Raw genomic sequence first — 20,000 nt, 5'->3', positions numbered from 1 at the left:
TGTGTGTGTGTGTGTGCTTGCGTGTGTGTGTGTGACTCTAGTCATTCTGACTCCTCCGTCTCTCTACTCAAAAAACTCTGTTTCATCCCACTCTCTTCCTGCTGCCCAATCCCTGCTAAAAACACTTAACATATTCCGTACGCACACTGCACACACACACACACACACACACTCACACACACACACACACACACACGCACACACACACACAGGCACAGTCACATTTTGCTAAGCTTTGTGTGTACCTTTGTCAAATCCAAATCCATCTGCCAGAATGTATTATTTTCTGTCTCAATTGCACTCAGATTTGCCTTTATGCCTTTCCTGTAGAAAAGGCCTAAAGTCAATGCCTTTTTGCCATCTCAGCTGGGTTCTTTTTAGCTGATACGCTGGTTTACTATTCAGGCATTTTGCAGTTGTTTTTATTAAATGCGTCATACAGGCATTATTTTAAGGAGACATTATGTCATTAGGCCACAGACATTGGGGATCCCAGTGTCTCCCTATAGGGAGCCAAGCAGCCTCACCACTAGACCCAACTTCTGTCTTTAAGTGTTACCACTAAATCGTCAGAAATTGTCAAGAGCTTTCGCGGGCCACCTCATATGCAGACTTTAAGCAATAATTATATTTACTTAACAATATTTAAAATGCACGCAGTAACAGAAAATTATTTCAGTTACAGAAATTGATTTCTGTTACTGTAAATTTGTCCAGTTCAAGAATAGATTCCAAATGTTCCCTCGTGCCCAGCCACTGGTTAAACAACTCTGCATATTAGACGGTCCTGCCCCTGCTTGAGTCACAGGCCATCTAGATGTAGGCCATCTAGATGTGGATTCAGGCCATCTAGATTTGGATGTAGGTCATTTGGCTGCCTCACTGCCCGGACAGACACACAGACGCACCGTTAGTCCGAAGCTAATGAGGCTCAAAGAGTAATGAGAAGGTATCCCATTCTGTCCTAGTCTCTCTCTCTCTCTCTCTCTCTCTCTCTCTCTCTCTCTCTCTCTCTCTCTCTCTCTCTCTCTCTCTCTCTCTCTCTCTCTCTCTCTCTCTCTCTCTCTCTCTCTCTCTCTCTCTCTCTCTCTCTCTCTCTCTCTTCTCTCTCTCTCTTCTCTGTCCTTTTCTTATAAAAGCCTTTAAGCGCCCCGAATAAGAATCCTAATTGCTTTCTTTGGCGTTTAGTATTAATGGCTCTTGAAATAGAGAAGATGAAATAATTTCCATTGGACTGTTGGACTGGAAATGTGCACTCTTTCCAACTCTCCCTGATACTCACTGTCTCTCTTCCTCTTTCTCTTGTCCCTCTCTACTCTAGTGTCTCCTCCATCCATCCATCCCTCTCTCTCCCATCTCTTCTCTCTCTCTCTCTCTCTCTCTCTCTCTCTCTCTCTCTCTCTCTCTCTCTCTCTCCTTCTCTCTCCCTCTAACTCTCTCTCTCCCTCTTTCTCTCTCTCTTCCTCTCTCGCATGCTCAGGGTCTCAGTTTTTCTGTCGCTGCTGACTCACTGAACTGGCTTTAGGAGCTATTTCGTTAAATTACATTTATATATATATAATTTTTTTTTTTTTTACTACAAGTTCTAACGTCCTTTGTGCTTTCTGGGATCACAGTAAAAAGCTCACCCTAAGTCAGACTGGTTGGTGTAATACCCCAGCGGTAGAACCCCATCAACAAGCGTAAGGAAAAGTTAGTCCCTCATCTCCTTATCAGCTGAATGCTATAATATTATAGAATTATTATGCATATAAATATGTCTTTTCAATAAACCTCAAGGGGAAAGAGGGTCGGAAGAGATAAGAGAGACGAAAGAGAGAAGAGAATTCAGTCATTAAACTACAAGTCAAGGATCTGCTTCTTATGCCATCACTGTACCACAGACAGGGCGGCGGCCAATGAAGTGATATACAGTTTAACTTTTAATGTGTCCTTATGGGTCACAGTCAGGCTGTAATAGATATTCATGCGGCGATAAGATGTCAATCCACAGATGATAAATGATGCAGATGATTTCACAGTGGATGTAGTTCTCTACCTCTCTCTCTGTCTCTCTCTCTCTCTCTCTCTCTCTCTCTCTCTCTCTCTCTCTCTCTCTCTCTCTCTCTCTCTCTCTCTCAGTTTTATCTTTTCAGTTTTACCGCTCTCGTATTTTATAGGACTTTATGCCTTAAAAATACTTTTTTTTATGGAATCATTTTTAGGTTACATTTCTTAACATTGCATATTTTATTAATTCAATGAATATATATTGAATTTTAATGAACTTGATGACAGACTGACATACAGACCGACAAGCACTCAGACGGAATGACAGACAAATTGACAGACAGACAGAAAGACCATCAGACAGACAGACACAGTCAGAATGTTTTAGGTCCTGATGCACTTGACTGTGTCTTGTACTGACATTAGTGCCTGTCTTCTTCTTCTTCTCTGTAGGTTTGTTCTCACAACACATCGTCTATTGTCCCTTATAACCAGCCCCGCCTCTCTCACTCTCTCTCTCTCTCTCTCTCTCTCTCTCTCTCTCTCTCTCTCTCTCTCTCTCTCTCTCTCTCTCTCTCTCTCTCTCTCTCTCTCTCTCTCTCTCTCTCTCTCTCTCTCTCTCTCTCTCTCTCTCTCTCTCTCAGGCTATCTCTTACATGTTCTCTCCCTCCCTTCCCCTCTCTCCTGTCCCCACTGCGGCCCCCGGAGTTGAATTATTTAGCGGAACCAAATGTTCTCCTGAGTGAGCGGCACAGTTTAGATTAAGCTGCTGAACGCCGGAGGAACCAGGGAGCAAGGCGTTGCCCCTTCGCTCCGACCCCGCCAGAGTGCTCCTCGCTAGGCAGCCTGGTTTGAGCCGGCATCCCCCTGCCTGGACCCAATCCTCCTCCCTGTCTGGACCCAGTCCTCCTCCCTGTCTGGATCCAGTCCCCCTCCCTGTCTGGACCCAGTCCCCCTCCTGGACCCAGTCCCCCTGCCTGGACCAATTCCTCCCCCCTGTCTGGACCCAGTCCTCCTCCCTGCCTGGTCCCAGTCCTCCTCCCTGCCTGGTACCAGTCTTCCACCCTGTCTGGACCCAGTCCTCCTCCCTGTCTGCATTGCACATTTTGGAACTAGTCCTGTGTCGGGACTGGAACCAGTGCCGGCAGCACAGAGGGAGATGGGGCATTCTGAACAGAGTATGTAGTATTCCTGTCAATATGTTTATCCCGATGAAAAATATCACCACAATAAATAGAATATTGGGAAATGAGACATCCCCAAAAAGTTGGAACCTGCTCTTTTTGGGTTTGTTAGGATGATGTAAAATAGGTCAGGGCTGTCTGACATTGCTGTGATTTTATATCCTTTCCACCTTTGATCCAAACATCAACGATGTCACAACTCTGGGTTATGCTGAGAGAAATACACAGATTGTTATGTCTCGTATCAGCTATTGCGTCCTTGTAAAGATGAGCAAGAGATTCTGCTACGATGCTCTTGTAAACTGACCATAAAGATTCTACTTGTCATTATATTAGCTATGCTGTCCTTGTTAGAAATCAGACACCGTACTGTCTCTGTAATAGATGTAATTGGTAATATAAGTATATGATTATACTGCCCCTGTAAACAGATGGACGAGTCGAGTGAGAAAACGCCTGTGGCAGAGAAGCAGCACACACACACATGCACGCACGCACGCACGTACACATGCACAGTTGCACACACGCACACAGACATGCACACAAACACACACACACACACACACACACACACACACACACACACACACACACACACACACACACACAACATTTGAGTGCCGATGCCATTTGTATAGTGATTCTATAAAGATTTTGATTTTTACAAAATCGAAATCTTTAAGGCATGACGTTGTGGTTTGGTTTCTACTGAACCATCGTTCTCCATCAATGTTTTTAACGTGGTTGATTAGAACAGAACATAGATTGATTGGAATCAACTGTAAGGGAATACACTGTGGCGCCCTCTATCTAGACGCTACCATTGTTTCCAGTAAGATGACCTTGTGTTACTTTCTTTCTTTCTTTAAAAGAATTGTGACCCTGACGATCCAAGTATCGCAGAAGTATCCCGATATTCCCATGATTCAATTTTTATGCAATACACTCTGTGACCCACACACGCACCACACACAGATACATATACACACACACACACACACACACACACACACATACGACACAGACAAAGACACACACACAGACACACACACACACACACACACACACACACACACACACACACACACACACACACACACACACACACACACACACACACACACACACACACACACACACACACACACACACACACGGCTGTGAAGCAGTAAAGGAAAGCAGAGAACAGTCCAGAAGATTTGGACTGGGGCGTCCAGCAGCTGCCTGTTTGGAATACAGACCACTAATATGCATAGATGAATATGAGACTATAGAGAGGCTGAGGAACACTGCTCTTGTCAAACACAGGAGAATGAGAGAGAAACTAGTAGAGGGCAGAGGTTTCCTTTTAAAAGGGTTACCTTCTATTTCCCCACCAGGTGTGACATTGATTGGCCATCACAAGCCGTTTAATGCAGATTATTGACTTTCCAAGTGGGAGTGTCCACCAAGCCCGTCAATATGGTGCAGTCCTTCGAGTGGGCTGCTAGGTCGAATGGTCAATCTATCTATTCACCCTCCTGCTGGTAAAATAGGAGTCCAACAACACCAGTAAGTGGCCAAACAAACACTTGCTTCTGATTTGTTGAGAACGAGTTTGCCCCTCTGCCAACGGCATTCAAATTGATCTGGGACAAAGTTCCACATGACCATTCGAAGAGAGTTTGGAGTGATTGGAAGGTATTTAAAGCCAACATTTAGCTCACTGCTGATATGATAGACTTGTGAATGCTAAGGTTTGGGCCAAACAGGGAACAGAATCTCGATGATCTGCTGTCATGTTACCCGACACGGTCAACGCTATTGATTGTTCTTGAAACATAACCTTTTTCTAACAGGATATATGAATTATGCAATAACAAAACATTTTAAAATAGAACAATTGCTATCACCAAGCCTTAGTATTGTATTTCATCTCAACCTGCGTATGATAGTCATTATTTTATTATTATGGATTAAGCAGACAAAGTGACTTGAAATAAAATGTTATTTGCAGATATATGTAATTAATCAGCAGGTAGTTAAGATAAAAGGTTGTTTCAAATCAGGGATGAGAGATGGCAAATTGTTGGTTGAAACTTACGTCAGTCTTACAACAGTCAAATTTTATTTTTTCTTTCTTTTTATCAATTATATTCTATATTTAACCAGCCCACCTAACCATCCCACTATGGTCTGGTAAAATGTGTATGTGTGTTTGACTGAGTGATTCTACATATCATCTATCACTTCAGCAACTGGCAGACATTTAGTGAGTGAGAAGAGAGAGCGGGAAGAGAGAGAGAGCGGGAGAGGGAGAGAGAGAGAGATAGAGAGAGAGAGAGAGAGAGAGAGAGAGAGAGAGAGAGAGAGAGAGAGAGAGAGAGAGAGAGAGAGAGAGAGAGAGAGAGAGAGAGAGAGAGGGAGAGAGAGAGAGATAGAGAGAGGGGAATTATACGGACTGCCGAGGGAGGGTAGAGAGAGATTAGTGGCCACTTTGAAACGATTAACAGGCTTTCGAGAGAGTGTGTGTAATGCACACACAAACACATATGCATGCACACATGCATGGACACACATACAGACACACACACACACACACACACACACACACACACACACACACACACACACACACACACACACACACACACACACACACTAACACATACATAGTGAACAGAGAATGGAACAACCATGAATTTAGCTTTCTTTTGCGCCATGCACACGCATGCCATTATCGACGTGCAGTGTGTGTTTGTAAACGCTCCTATGTCTATGTGCGTGCCAATCGCTATTAATCCGTTATTATGGCAGACACCTTCATCCAATGACATGCAGTGAATTCAGCTCCAGGTCATTCAGGAGCAGCTAGGGCCAGAGGCTTCTTGCCCAAGCATATAAAAAAAGCCCTGCATTGGATTGCTTCTCTCCGCTTTCCCCACCCAAAGACATTGCGGTGTATGGGGGGTTCCGGGCGGATCCTACCCTGGGAGATTCGGTTTTGAATTGTAGCGTAAGCACAATTTGAACACATTCTGAGCTTGATTCAAAACCACTGAACGATTTGACACATTTGCATTATGATGAGCCCATGGCATTTCAGGGTGCGGAATTCGCCTCTTTTTAGAAGTGCAACATAAAACTATACTTTTATTGTTTTAATGGAGCAAAGCACATGCAAAAAGCTATTAAAGGCTATTCTTATGGATTTATTCTATGTAACATTTTCAGCATATCATTGAAAGAGAATTGCATCGGATTGAAGAGAATCATGTTTGGATAAAACACATGAAAAGGGCAGAATGGTCCAAACTTTATTTCAGGGGTGCCCAGCCCCCCATGATTCCAGCGCTGCATGTGTGCATACTAAGTGGTATTAACCAGGTGTGGGATCATCATCGCATGACTCATCCTCGCAACTCGGTTTGATGTTTTGTTAGTTGAGCCCCTTGGACTCAAACCCCAGGAAACCAAAGCTCCTTCTGGAAGCGGATTGGTGTTCCACATAATGGCATCAAGACACACATGCTTGCACACATTCATAAACTGTATATACACACACACCGAAGCCGGTTGGAAGTATGGAAAGCTATGGCGGGGATGCAGGGCTGTGTGTGTGTGTGTGTCTACATGCGTGTGTTGGTGTGTGTGTGTGCAGTGTCGGTTGAGTATCCGGTGTGTCTGCGTCTATTTTTCTGTGTGTGTGTGCGTTTGTGTGTGTGTGTCCGGTGTGTGTGAAAGCTGTATCCACACTGTAGATCAACAGGCAGACAGAGGTACACGTCTCTTCTATGGGTTGTGAGATCTCAGGTTCTCCCCTGAAACCAAGGGGAGACATAAATCCACCAAAACCACACTCTCTTTGTTGTGCTGTCTTCAGTGTGTGCCTGAACACACCGGGGGCTCGCTGGATAGTCTTCAGGGCCCTGCGGGGTCGAATTCCTGACCAAGCACCCTTGAAGAGACTGTAACACACTCTTGCTCTTTTCTCTTTGAATGTCCTCTCCCTCGCTCTGAGTGTTCATCGTCTTTATTTAATAGGGAGGGTTTCCGTCTGTGTCTTCTATCTTTAATGTGCTTTTCAATTCTGCTTGTTGAAGCAGGAAATCTTTTTAAACATTAAACAGTGATTAGGGGTGATTACATGGTGATTAAACAGTGATTAAAGTGAGGTGGAGTCTGTGTTGTGCTGGTTAACCAGCCTCTTTGCCTTCAAATGAATTTGGCGGTATATGAATTACCATTTGTGGCATATTTTGTAATACATATACTTACTTAGTAGGCTCCTAGATTTATCTAAACAAACTTGATTATTATGTTATCTGATGTTACCAAACATCCTATCTGGTTGATGTTTCCCACAGAATATACAACAAAAATAGGACGCCAAGATAAATACAAATCCCCTTTCTTATTTTCTGCTTTTACTACTGAACTATCTGCCAAGGCAAATGCTCTCTCTCTCTCTCTCTCTCTCTCTCTCTCTCTCTCTCTCTCTCTCTACACACACACATACACATATGCACGCACGCACACACACACACACACACACACACACACACACACACACACACACACACACACACACACACACACACACACATACGCTCCTAAATACACCAAAAAATGTATACATTGACTGACGCAGTGGCACTGACACACATATTTATGCAAAAACATACTGCGGTACACACACATTTGATATGGAAATATAGAAAGTGTACTCAGTGGTCTGATAGCACAGTGTGTGCATGGAGGGAAATACCCAGTTGTACCTATAAGTTATAACATCTGTGCTGCCATATGCAGAAATATACATTGACACGTAAAGACATGCACCTACATAACCTAATTTAAATCACTGGCACGTACAGAAACTAAGACAAGCACGCATGCACGCAGGCACGCACGCACGCACGCAGTCTGTTGGTCTCCTTCGAAGCTGGAGGAGATGTGGGAGCCTCAGCTGAGAAGCGAACGTTGTCGCGCAGTGTTTAGGTGGAACTCAGTGGGAACGCTCTCACAGTCAGGAACGCTCAGCGTGGTAGGTGTTTGTTTGTTTTGTTATTTATCTACGTCTACGTGTCAATTTCACTTGACATTTGGATACTCGCACAATGAAGAGATTTCCAACCCACTCACAATATCTAGGAAATGTAAAACAAATAGAGGGAAGAAGCAAAAAGGAAACTGGTCTCGCTGTGCTCATGGCAACCCACAGTTGTATTGAGGAAAGAAAGTCATTCTTTGTGACAAGAAGCAACCGGTGGTAAATCGGTATAACATTTGTGTAATGGAAAAAAGGAATAGTCTGTCTTTCTGCACATCTTTCTGTCTATCTGTCTGAGGTTGATCTTCGCCAGAGTTCATCTTGTTAAAACAGTTCATCTTGACGTTTCCTCTCCTCATGCCTCTTAATTTCCAATCTCAGATACACAAAACCATCTCCCTCTCCCTTCCTTCTCTCTCTCTCCCTCTCTCTCTCTTTTTCAAACAGACAACAGTGCAAATATAATTGCCCCCTCATATAGCGTGCTCTGTCTCACTTTGTCTCTCTCCCTAGATTAAATCTACCCGTCTGTCTCGTCCTTCTCGAGCCGCCGTTTACCCACGCACCTGGTCAGAGGCCGTGTTTTAAATATTCACCAGCTGTTCATGTTACGGCTGGACTCTGTACACCCATGCCTAACTGGCTAACTATAACGTGCTCTCAACCCAGGATGAATATTTCAGCAGCAGGGGCAGCACGTGAATGGCCTTAACAATGTTCCATTCTATATTGGAGCAGGGCGAGAAAAATATAAATATATTCAAGGAAGATTATCTGACTCATATCCATTGGATTCTTCATTCATTGAATCCATAAATGTACCGTTATAAACAGTAAGCGTGATGCTAGCAGACTCACCATTGTGTGGATGTTTCTATGTCTGATTGTTAATATGAGTGCGTGTGGGTGTTTGTGTGTGTTTGTGAATGCATGCGTGGGTGTAGGCCTACGTAACACACATTGCATGTATGACAAGGCATTGTGAAATGTCGATGTTTGCATTGCCTGGTGAATTGATCAATCATGCATGCAGTTATGAGTATAGGGAAGCATAGTATTGCGCTCTCATGCATGGGCACTTAAACTGTCTCTGTGTTTACTGCCTCAAGCCATCAGCTCATTTGCAGGTCAAATTTTTTAATATGGCTTTCCCAGATTGCGTCGCAGCGTTTTGTATGTATTTATGTTGAATGAATGCTGGGTTTCTGTTTTGAGGGTGACTCAATAGGCCTTATTCTCCTGGTGGCCATCTTGGTTTAAAGCACTAACTGAATGTAGAATTTGGTTCATACTGCTTTGTTTAGATCCAAGAAGGAGCCGTGACAGCTGCTAGGTGATTAAACCCATAGGTTGCTAGCCTGAGCACGTGGACTTCCTTTTGTTGGCCTCCGTTGGCCCCCGGTCTTGTCTGGGATTACTTGGTGTTTGGTGTTTGACACCCCAATCCCCCCTCTCCTGTAAATCAGTTTGTTCCGCCTCGGGGGTAGAGAAAGATAAATGGTGAGTGGATGTATAAAGTAGCTAACTTGAGACTCAGTGAAGTGCTTAAAAATCCTCAATCTATTCGATCTGACGCACAGAACCCATGCATGAGCATGCCTGTCCCTTTATAGATTCTAGAGAATGTACCATTTTCTTATATTTTATCTCTAAGGATGATTCACTATCCCAGACTTCCCACAAATAGCCGGTTTGAGGAGAGATATGTATGCAGTGCTCACTGTAGCACAGCCTAGGGAGAGCAGTGACCCCTCGACTGTCAGAATATGTGCTGCTCTCTGTTCCCGGTCTAAACGGTAACCAAGGGTAACGGATGGGCACAAAGTTCTGCAACGTTCAGACAAAACATACGTTTCTGGTGGTGGTAGCATTCTCTGATTGAACGGTGAGGGCAGGGCAGCCGCAGACTTTGGCTCTTCCGCCTCGAAAAGAAAACGACGGGGTACAAAATAAGAAAAGGTTAACACAACGAAAACAAGACGTCCACTATCTCCGTCTGTTTACCAGCAGGCTGGGCATGAACCCAGCTGTGGAGGAACCGAGGGCCCGCGGAGACGCTTGGCTCTGAGCCCACGGTCTCCGCTCACCTGCGGCGTCCCACCCCGTTGCCTTCTGCACAATATTCCCCCGGACGTCACCATGAATAACGTCCGCTGGCCTTATTGTTCATGCAGTCTCCTGGAATAAGCTTTTAGGGAAATTCCCTCCAGAGGGCTGGGTTCTTGATTCTGCTGGCTGCACTTTCTGTCACGAGGTCTTTACGTTGCGGGGGGGTTCTGGGAGTCCCGTTGTGCTGGGTTGAAACTGTTCTGGAGGTACAGCTGGTTGGACTTACACCCCCTTTGAAGTGTCTTCTGTCCTGTTTCTCTCTTTCATTCGCTTTCTCTCTCTATCTCTCTCTCTCAAACACACACACTATTTCTCATTCTCCTTCTCTCTTTATCCCTCTCGCCTTTTCTCCTTCCCTCTCTCCCTCTCTTTCTTTCCTGTCTCTCTCTCTCTCTCTCTCTCTCCCCCCCCCCCCCTGAATGACAGATGGCCATCATTAAAAGATGGGGGGACTCTGTTGGCTGTTCTTTTATTTTATAGTTTGTTCAACATACAATCTAATTAAACAGAGCCAAGGGGGCGGGACTTAGCGGTCAATCACACAGGAATCCACCCACACATGCATGTCATCCGTACATCACACACACACACACACACACACACACACACACACACACACACACACACACACACACATTCACACACACACACACACACACACACACACACACACACACACACACACACACACACACACACACACACACACACACACACATTAACACACACACACACACACACACACACACACACACACACACACACACACACACACACACACACACACACACACACACACACACACACACACACACACACACACACACACACAGAATGACACACACAAGACAATAATTCTTGAATATATACATTAATTGATTGGTATTAAACCAGGATGCCTGATATAAATCATCTACAGAATGCCCTTGACCATTTCAGAAACCAGAATTTTGTTTGGGTTCTAGGTGTGTTTTAGCATGTCTGTATGTGTGTGAGTATTCAATTGAAATGGTGTTCACAGACCATCTACAGAGAAAGACTATTTCACAACACAATGTAATAAGCAGTTCTCTCAAGTCTCATTTATAAGAAAACAGCAAGCTGTGATGGTTCCGCTTTGGTGTTATCACAGGATAGTCACACTGTTTACCAATCTAAGTCTTGGTTTTCACAGGGGGAAATGAGCAAGACCTCCAGGTTGATTTCACCTATCAAAAGAAGCTTTTTTCTCTGAAATCCATTTCACCATACGTTTCCCAGTTTCCACTATCAAAGCTTGGAGTCCGACTGCATTGCAGGCACAGTATGAGCAACATTCATGTTGAAGAGAGGTAATGTCGTATCCATGGGAAAGATTGAAGCAATTTTATACCAGTGATTACTTCTTCAGTCATCCGCAAAAAGACACCTGCTGAATCAAAGTGCCAAATATTAATTTGCTCATTCTACAGAAAACGCCAGCCCTCTAGGGCCAAAGTTTCCATTCGTGATTAACCCCAGAGACTTTTGGTTAAAAATAGAGATGAGACATCTCATTCTATTGGCTGACTAACCTGTCCAATCGGTGATCGGTACTGTGTTTTTTTTGGGCGGGGGGGGGGGGGGGGGGGGTAACTTGTGAAGAAGAAGGGTCATGTGGCAGGAAACTTTAAAAAGGCTCAGATGTGAGGAGCCATGGTGGAGCCGTAATGAGAGGAACTTGCTGAGATGAGTCACTTCTCTCCCTCGCAGTAAACACCCGCTCTCTGCCACCTTCACATACCCACAGTCAGGAGGCCTGTGTGTGCGTGTTTGTCTGTGTGTGAGTGTGTCAGAGAGAGAGAGATAGAGAGAGAGAGAGAGAGAGAGAGAGAGAGAGAGAGAGAGAGAGAGAGAGAGAGAGAGAGAGAGAGAGAGAGAGAGAGAGAGAGAGAGAGGGAGGGAGGGAGGGAGGGAGGGAGGGAGAGAGAGAGAGAGAGAGAGAGAGAGAGAGAGAGAGAGAGAGAGAGAGAGAGAGAGAGAGAGAGAGAGAGAGAGAGAGAGAGAGAGAGGCTGTAAGTCTGTGTAATTGTGTTTGTGAGTGTGTGTCCGTGTAGTCGAGAGTGAGAGTGTGTGTGTGTGTGTGTGTGTGTTTGTGTGTGAGTGTGTGTGTGTGTGTGTGTGTGTGTGTGTGTGTGTGTGTGTGTGTGTGTGTGTGTGTGTGTGTGTGTGTGTGTGTGTGTGTGAGACTGTTCTCTGTGTGTAGGAGAGAGAGAGACAGAGAGTCTGGGAGAGAGAGAGAGAGAGAGAGAGAGAGAGAGAGAGAGAGAGAGAGAGAGAGAGAGCGAGAGCGGGAGAGAGAGAGAGCGAGAGAGAGAGAGAGAGAGAGAGAGAGAGAGAGCGAGAGCGGGAGAGCACACACATGGTTCTTCCACTATTTGGAGTTTGTGCTGTTTCTGAACCAAGTGAACCATGAAAAGGTGCTACAGTGGGCACTGCATTTAACGTCCGTTTCCTATTCATGCAGAACTATAATACATAATGTACTGCAGGCCTATAATAACATATAATTTGCAATGTGGTTGAAGTCGTTCTGTGATCTTAGATTTTTAGCGTCTGAATGGAATTGCATTGCTAATGGAATAATTAACTCACGACACTGAATTGATTATTTATAAGTGAAACCGCGGGATAGTCTGGCAGCACGCAGCATGTCCTTTCACCCTGAGCCCGGCCGGTACACCGTGCTTTGGTTTGTTTAATAGATAGATTATTTTCATTGTGACTGAATGTTGAAGACTTGAAAATAGTGAAAATAGAAAATAGTATAACTATACGCCGACAGCGACAACACACTATGATGTAAAGCTTAATTATAAGTTACTTGTCCAAGTCTATTACAAGGGTCATAAGAGTAGCCTATATACATCGATTGTTTTACCCTGACTATAAGTAGGCTATTAGCCGTATCATATATAGGCCTATATATATATATATATATATATATATATATATATATATATATATATATATATATATATATATATATATATATATATAGGCTAATTATTATTATTATTATTATTCATTAACATTCAAATAGTCTTAAAACAAATTAAGATGCGCTGTTCTTTGCTCCAAGCTACTCTCTGGGCTCTGGTCCAATACACGTCAGGGTTCGCCTACTAACTCACTTGAGACCAAAACAAACCTTTCACTCACTGGTGCCAAAAACCGAACTATATTTAGGGATCACTTTGTCCCAGAACAGCCGGTAGCTGTGCTAATAGGGTGTCCTTTAAAGTATTGTAAAAGCGGTGAAAAACCGTGGCACACTCACCTACAAGCAGCGCAATATACACCTGTCTCGGCACTGCGGCTCCCTCCGCTTTTCTCATCCTCTCGTTTGAAAAGTGTAAAAAAAAACAATTCCTCAAAAAGAGCTGTCGATCGGTTAGATGTTTTTAAACAGGGTTGTTTTTGTTCGGGTCATAGGCGCAGGCTTCAAAGAGCAGGGGGAGGTCCGTGCGGTACATGCCTGCCTGTGCGCTACCGTCCGCGGGTGATGAATGGCAGGAGGATTCCTACGCTCGGCTCTTCAGCTCAAAGAGTTCCCACCAGCACCGCTCCTGTCACACTTCTTCCACGGCTCATGTCGTCAGCACCCCTCCTCTGATGTAGCATGGCATGCAATCCCACGTCATGCCACCAACTTTGAGTGAAGCGTGTCTGATGCACAGTCGAGATGGGAAGGTCACTTGTTATTCTTATACGCTAGAGTTTAAAAAACTTCTACGCACGTAAGCGAGACGTCGCACTGGGGGAGGCGGTGGGGGTTGGGGGGCTCGTAGATGGAGCTTACGTCGTGTTGTGTTGGGGATGGGGATGGGGAACACGACGTCATGTTTCTGGGACATACCAACAGACCAGATGGATCCGAATGAAGCATTTCAGAAGCTTTACTTTGGGGGGGGGGGGGGGGGGGGGGGGGGGGGGGAAGTAGCAATTACATCTGATTGACATAGGCCATTTGGCCAGGTTCCTTATCTCTTCCTCAACTATAGCTTACCTCATTTATTTAGGGCTTATTTAATTGTTATAGAGGCAGACGTGCAATTGTCAGTTGCAGACAATGCAAGCATTCCTCTCAAGTTTTATTGAAGTTCAGGCTTCAGAATGCTAAACAAAAGCTGTGTTTAGCATTACAGAATACAGAAAGCAACGTACTGCAGATTCAATAAGTTAATTCATGTAGGCTAAATAATTGTAATCGATTCGAAAAGACAACCACACGTTTACAAGTAATGAGCTCAGTTCACTGACGAGCAATAGTTAATGTTGTACACTACCGCCACATAGCGCTCAGATTCAGACGTACAACCTGGATTCAAAATCAAGTCTTCATACACATCTACAGTTAAAAAACAAAAGAAACAAACACACAAAAGAAACAAAGGACTACAACAATTATTGTAAACCCAGATGACTTAAATTCCCTGAAGCAATATATAATGAGGTGCATACTATTTGAAATATATATAATAAAAGGAAGACTGAAATCAAATAACTAATGAAAAGGGAGGCCAAGGGCGAACCTGTGCTGTTTACTGTTTTGCCTAGTTTATTTTCTTCCTGTTTTTAATTTGTCGCTAAAGAGTGTTTTTCTTCCATATTTTAGCCATTGGAAGGCCTTATAGCCATTGAAGCTTCATATTCCACCATCAAAGAGTATTCACGATTAGCCTTGAGCATCCCAAAAGCGACCCTTACATAAATAAATGAGTAAATGAATGACTTGAATGACTAATGAGTTTATGTGTGTCTCAGAGACAGTAAACTGAAAAATAGCTTTAAAAAATATTTAAAAAAAAATCCAAATCCAAAAAAGACCATCAGCACAAATCCAAAAAAAACGGTAGACATGTATTCAATATTCCACATATTCCTGCTTATCTATTGTAGCGCTTGTGGGTAATTCTGTTCTTTTGACTTTGGTGTCTGTAGTCTTATGATGTAAGCCTAGTTACTGACGTCAGAAATCCTCAATGTTGTTCATGTAGAAAGGCTCCAACAAATATAATAATATGAAATAATATTGAATATCCAATATTAAAGGTGCAGGAATGTTTTAAAAAAATAACTGGGACCCTTCCTGGGCCTTTGGGACAGGTTATAGCATGGACCTATGAAGGATATATCTATTATAGTCCAAGGTCCTTATTAACGGAACAGGGACACGCTCATAAAGTATACCTCTCTGCTGGGAGTCGATCAAGCTAGCCCCAACAATCGGCTATTCCCTTGCAACTTATACTGAATACATTCAAGAATCAACCGGTTGATTTTCATGATTTTTTTACTTCTCTAGCATGGATAGGATACTACTAAGTACTAACAGTGATCAATGACAGGCTTGAACCCAGAAACTTCTGCCTGTGAGGCAAGCCTAGCCCACCTCTGTTTACCACTTCGGTGACCAGAACATGTTATTAGTAAGAGCTACATAGTGTCGAATTAAAACAAAATTAAAATGAACCATTTACATTTTCAAGCAATTTTAAGAAAACTATAATTTACTTATTAGTATGACTGAAGGGGTCTACTTGAAGGCTTTATGACTGTCTGAGCACCTCGGAGACCTCTGGTCTGGCGGTCTCCATGGCGACCAAACGTAAACGTACAGCAGGGGGCCATGCCGTTGAATACAGGACTCTTACAACTAGACCACTTAAAAGTGCGAAATACTTACACAGATAGGCCTACTTACTGCAAATAGGTCGACGCTTGCAAAATGCATGGCTGAGGACGCGTTAGGGTAAAGTTGGAGGGTAAGTGGCTTTCGTTGTTGTCTGTCGATATTTACCGTTTCAAAGGCCTACAACATGGGCTATATTAGCGTATCATTTTCGTAAATGCGTTGAAGTTTCGAAAACATAGATTGTGGTAGTTGAAAATTCATTCAGAGCTTTACCTTTTAGAAGTTATCTTTACTTTTAGTGACATATGGTGTCGGACTCGACGGCAACGTACAAGTGTTTTGAATTCATGTTTACTGTGTTTCACAGATTGTCCACTAGATGGCAACATTTGCAGCTTTCATGGTTGTTCAGTGTCTGGTTGTTGTGTCTTGTAAACGTATATATCTAATATAATATAATAGAGGGGTTTCCCTTAACCAGCGAAAATATTGGTTAATATAAAAAGTACAACTAATAAATAAATAATAAAAAGATATTTTGTACCTTCCCGTCAACGTTGCTGAATATCCCTTGGCCAGCAGTTACAGGAGACAAACACAACATGCACACATTATTAGGTTAATGTTAATCAAACTGGCGTATCAATGGGGAGGGGGGGGGGGGGGGGGGGGAGAGAGAGAGAGGGAGAGGGAGAGAGATCAGAGAGAAGGAGGGAGGTTGGGAGGGTGGGAGGGTGGGAGGGAGGGAGAAACATCCTCCCACTCACCCATGACCTCACTCTACCGGGACATGTGAGGTGTCTGGGGAGCGGGGTATAGCTGGAGTACCAGCATCACAATAACAATGCCCTAGCTCACACAAAACTACACAGAGCAACATACATGGGAAGGAGAGAAGAGGAGAAAAAGGAGAGAATCTGTCAGCTTGGAGTTGAGTTTTCGTCAGGCTAGGATACCGTTTTGTTAGTGGAGGTATACTGAAGTCCGGTGACTCTACCTCTCTGGCAGGTGTACTGGGGGGACGGTACGTATGGAGAAAAGTAAGGAGATGGAAGAGATGCAGAGATGCTATCGAGGCGGGTGGGGAGACCTTGATGTTAGACATTCTGCTTGTGAACCCCTCATCACTGCATGCAGGGAGGGACAGGCTGAGGTAAATGATGATGATGATGATGATGATGATGATGATGATGATGGTACGTGTGTGTGTGTGTGTGTGTGTGTCTGTGTGTGTGTGTGTGTGTGTGTGTGTGTGTGTGTGTGTGTGTGTGTGTGTATGTGTGTGTGTGTGTGTGTGTGTGTGTGTGTGTGATGGGGTGTGTGTGTGTGTGTGTGCTTGCGTGTTTGTGTGTGTGTGTGTATATTTATGTATGAGAGAGAGTGTATGTGTGTGTGTGTGTGTGTGTTTGAGACAGGATGTGTGTGTCTGTGTGTGTGTGTGTATATGTTTCAAAGTCATGCATTTTATTTAGCAAATGGCATGCCATACGTAGTTGGCATATAAACATATTATTGTAAAAAAAAGTTGTGTTGGCATTTGGTGTGTGAGAGAAGGGTGTGTCTGTCAATTCTAAAGGGTTGAATAAAAGATTGTACTGTTGAAAACTCCACAATTATTGAAGGTTGTTTTGAATGATGTGGCTTGCCATGACATGTGAAATAAAGAGAGAGTGAAGAAGAAGAGTGAGGCGGAGCGAGAGATAGGGAGAGAGAGGCCGGAGGAAGATGAGGAGAATGAAAGGAGATAGAACTCTGAATGATGTGGCTTATTATGTCATGTGACAATAAGAGAGAGAGGAAGAGAGAGTGAGGGAGGGAGAGAGAAAGAGTGGGAGTGGAAGTGGTAATGGAAACTCTACCTACACACGTGTGCTATCATGGATGTTGTTGCACATCACGTGCGTCGCCGGTTGTCACTCCCTCCACTATGGCACTCAGCACCTCCCCGAGCGTGGAGAGAGAGAGAGAGAGCGAGAGAGAGAGAGAGAGAGAGAGAGAGAGACTCCTAGGTTCCCCTAGGTTGATGCTAGATCCCAAGTGTTGTCGGCACAGAAGAATGCTGGCCAGTCATGGGGTTGGGTTGAACCCTATTTTTAGTTCACACTGTCAAACCCGATGACGGTTCTTCCTCTGCGCCGTGACCCAGTGGGATGGCGACTCAGCCCTGCTCCTAGTGCCCTCTTTAGTGCTCCTACACACGGCACCGCAGGGAGCCCAGAGAGACAAAGCAGGAGATCACCGCCGGCTCCCTGTAGACCGTGCTGCAACGGAACCGCTCTCAATATCCTCTGTTGGGCCTCCTGTTCATATTCATGTGCGGTGTCAAAGATTTGGTGTTGCAATGTGTAGTGTATGGCGTATTATGCGTTGATATTTCTGGCTGTTTCATACCATGTAATACCCGTGTGGATATGCATGTTCATTGAAAGCCTTTTGACTTGGGATCACGATTTCAGGATCCTTTTTTATCAAAGCGACTCACCATGAATGAAGACAGGGGTTCTCTTTTAGCAGCAGTTAGAGGGTAAGGTGGATCTTGCTCCAGAAGGCCCACAGGTAGATTTAAGACATTGGGGAGCAGACCCTGAAACTTCTGCCTGTCCTGGCCACAGCGACTAACCCTATCCTGCCCCCTTATTTACATATTGACAATACGCTATACTTGACATACTGTTACATTGGTCTTCAAATGTACTTATCTACATGATATGTGGGGTGATGTTGTGCAGGTGATAGAGCAGCTGCTGAGAGCAGGAGCCGACGCCACACTGTGTACCCCCCAGGGTCGGACCGCTCTGCATGCGTGTCCTCCTGACCTCCAGGGGGCACTGTTAGGGTGGATGCTCCGGCCTCACCTGCCGCCCCAGGCCGGCCTGTGGAGGGCTGCCTGGCTGGGGGACCTCCGCACCCTCAGACAACTGCTGGTGGGTAGACTGTACGCCAACTACACAGGTTTGATCCCGCCTGGTCAATATTGCTCGAAATTGTAGATTTCGGTAAGAAACATATGTATATATATAATAACACATCTTAAGTCACAATAAGTTACAATACGGTACACGTCTCTGACACGCCAAAATACAAACACATAAAGCACCGGAAATCCTTTAAAACCCCAAAATGTATATAACACTCAGAGAAAAAATAACATGAATAATTATAACCAAATTATCATAACAGCATCCACTTTGACACATATAAAGCGACAACGTGAGTCTTCACACGCAACAGGTGTAGTCTACATGCCCCATTGTTTGACGTTCAGTAACTGGTAATTCGACACGCAGCCATCAGGTGGATTTCCAAACAAAGAGCTGAAACCAAAAGGGCAGTGGACCAATCGGTGAATAGAGGCTCTGTGTGTTTGTGGCTCCTGACCTTGTACTAGAGGGGCATTCCATCTGTGGTCATGTTGAGACCGCCCCCATCCCCCTCACTGTCCGGTTCTGAGTTCCCAAAGGACTGAAACCTGAGGTCTCAACACCAAGAACTTGAATTCGAAGACTCGATTCAGAGGTTCAAATTGAAGTTCAGACCTCTACACTGGCTGTACTTGAATTCTGAGGCCCGAAAAAGACATGACGCCAATGTGTGTGTGTGTGTGTGTGTGTGTGTGTGTGTGTATGTTTATGTGTGCATGTTTGCATGTGCGTTTGTGTGTGTGTGTGCATGTATGTGTGTGCATGTGCGTGTGTGTGTGTGTGTGTGTGTGTGTGTGTGTGCGTGTGTGCGTGTGTGTGTGTGTGTGTGTGAGTGTGTGTGTGTGTGTTATCAGGCCGGACCAGACACATTGGACCTGAATGCTCCAAACCCTGATGGTCTGACCGCACTGATGCTGTCTGTGAGGGACGTGGACCTGATGCAGGTCCTGGTGGAGAACAGGCTGTCTTCACCATGGCAACCCCGGCATGGGGAGGTGGTCCGGGAGCTGCTGCTGCTCTCTGTGTAGGAACATACACACACGCACGCACACACAGGCACACACAGGCACAGGCACACGCACACACACACACGCACACGCACACGCACA

General features: G+C 44.5%; 2 protein-coding genes across 4 annotated transcripts in view; one reads left to right on the top strand and one right to left on the bottom strand.

The window, feature by feature from the left end:
• ramp1 (receptor activity modifying protein 1) overlaps positions 1-14,055 on the bottom strand; it is a 32,672-nt gene extending 18,617 nt beyond the window's left edge. The window contains exon 1 of the mRNA XM_030343825.1: positions 13,613-14,055. Coding sequence (XP_030199685.1) covers positions 13,613-13,670 — 58 coding nt within the window. The 5' untranslated portion in view covers positions 13,671-14,055. The remainder of the gene's footprint in view (positions 1-13,612) is intronic.
• A 1,894-nt stretch (positions 14,056-15,949) lies between these two features.
• The window catches only part of map3k19 (mitogen-activated protein kinase kinase kinase 19), an 18,604-nt gene continuing 14,553 nt past the window's right edge, over positions 15,950-20,000 (top strand). For 2 of the 3 annotated variants that reach the window (XM_030343012.1, XM_030343011.1), the window contains exons 1-4: positions 15,950-16,100; positions 16,979-17,123; positions 18,700-18,894; positions 19,746-19,915. In XM_030343012.1, coding sequence (XP_030198872.1) covers positions 17,001-17,123; positions 18,700-18,894; positions 19,746-19,915 — 488 coding nt within the window. In that variant the 5' untranslated portion in view covers positions 15,950-16,100; positions 16,979-17,000. The remainder of the gene's footprint in view (positions 16,101-16,978; positions 17,124-18,699; positions 18,895-19,745; positions 19,916-20,000) is intronic. The other variant, XM_030343013.1, reaches the window with a different exon arrangement.

Source organism: Gadus morhua, chromosome 20 (assembly GCF_902167405.1).
Source record: "Gadus morhua chromosome 20, gadMor3.0, whole genome shotgun sequence".
Lineage (NCBI taxonomy): Eukaryota > Metazoa > Chordata > Actinopteri > Gadiformes > Gadidae > Gadus > Gadus morhua.
This window is presented reverse-complemented; position numbering and strand designations above follow the sequence as displayed.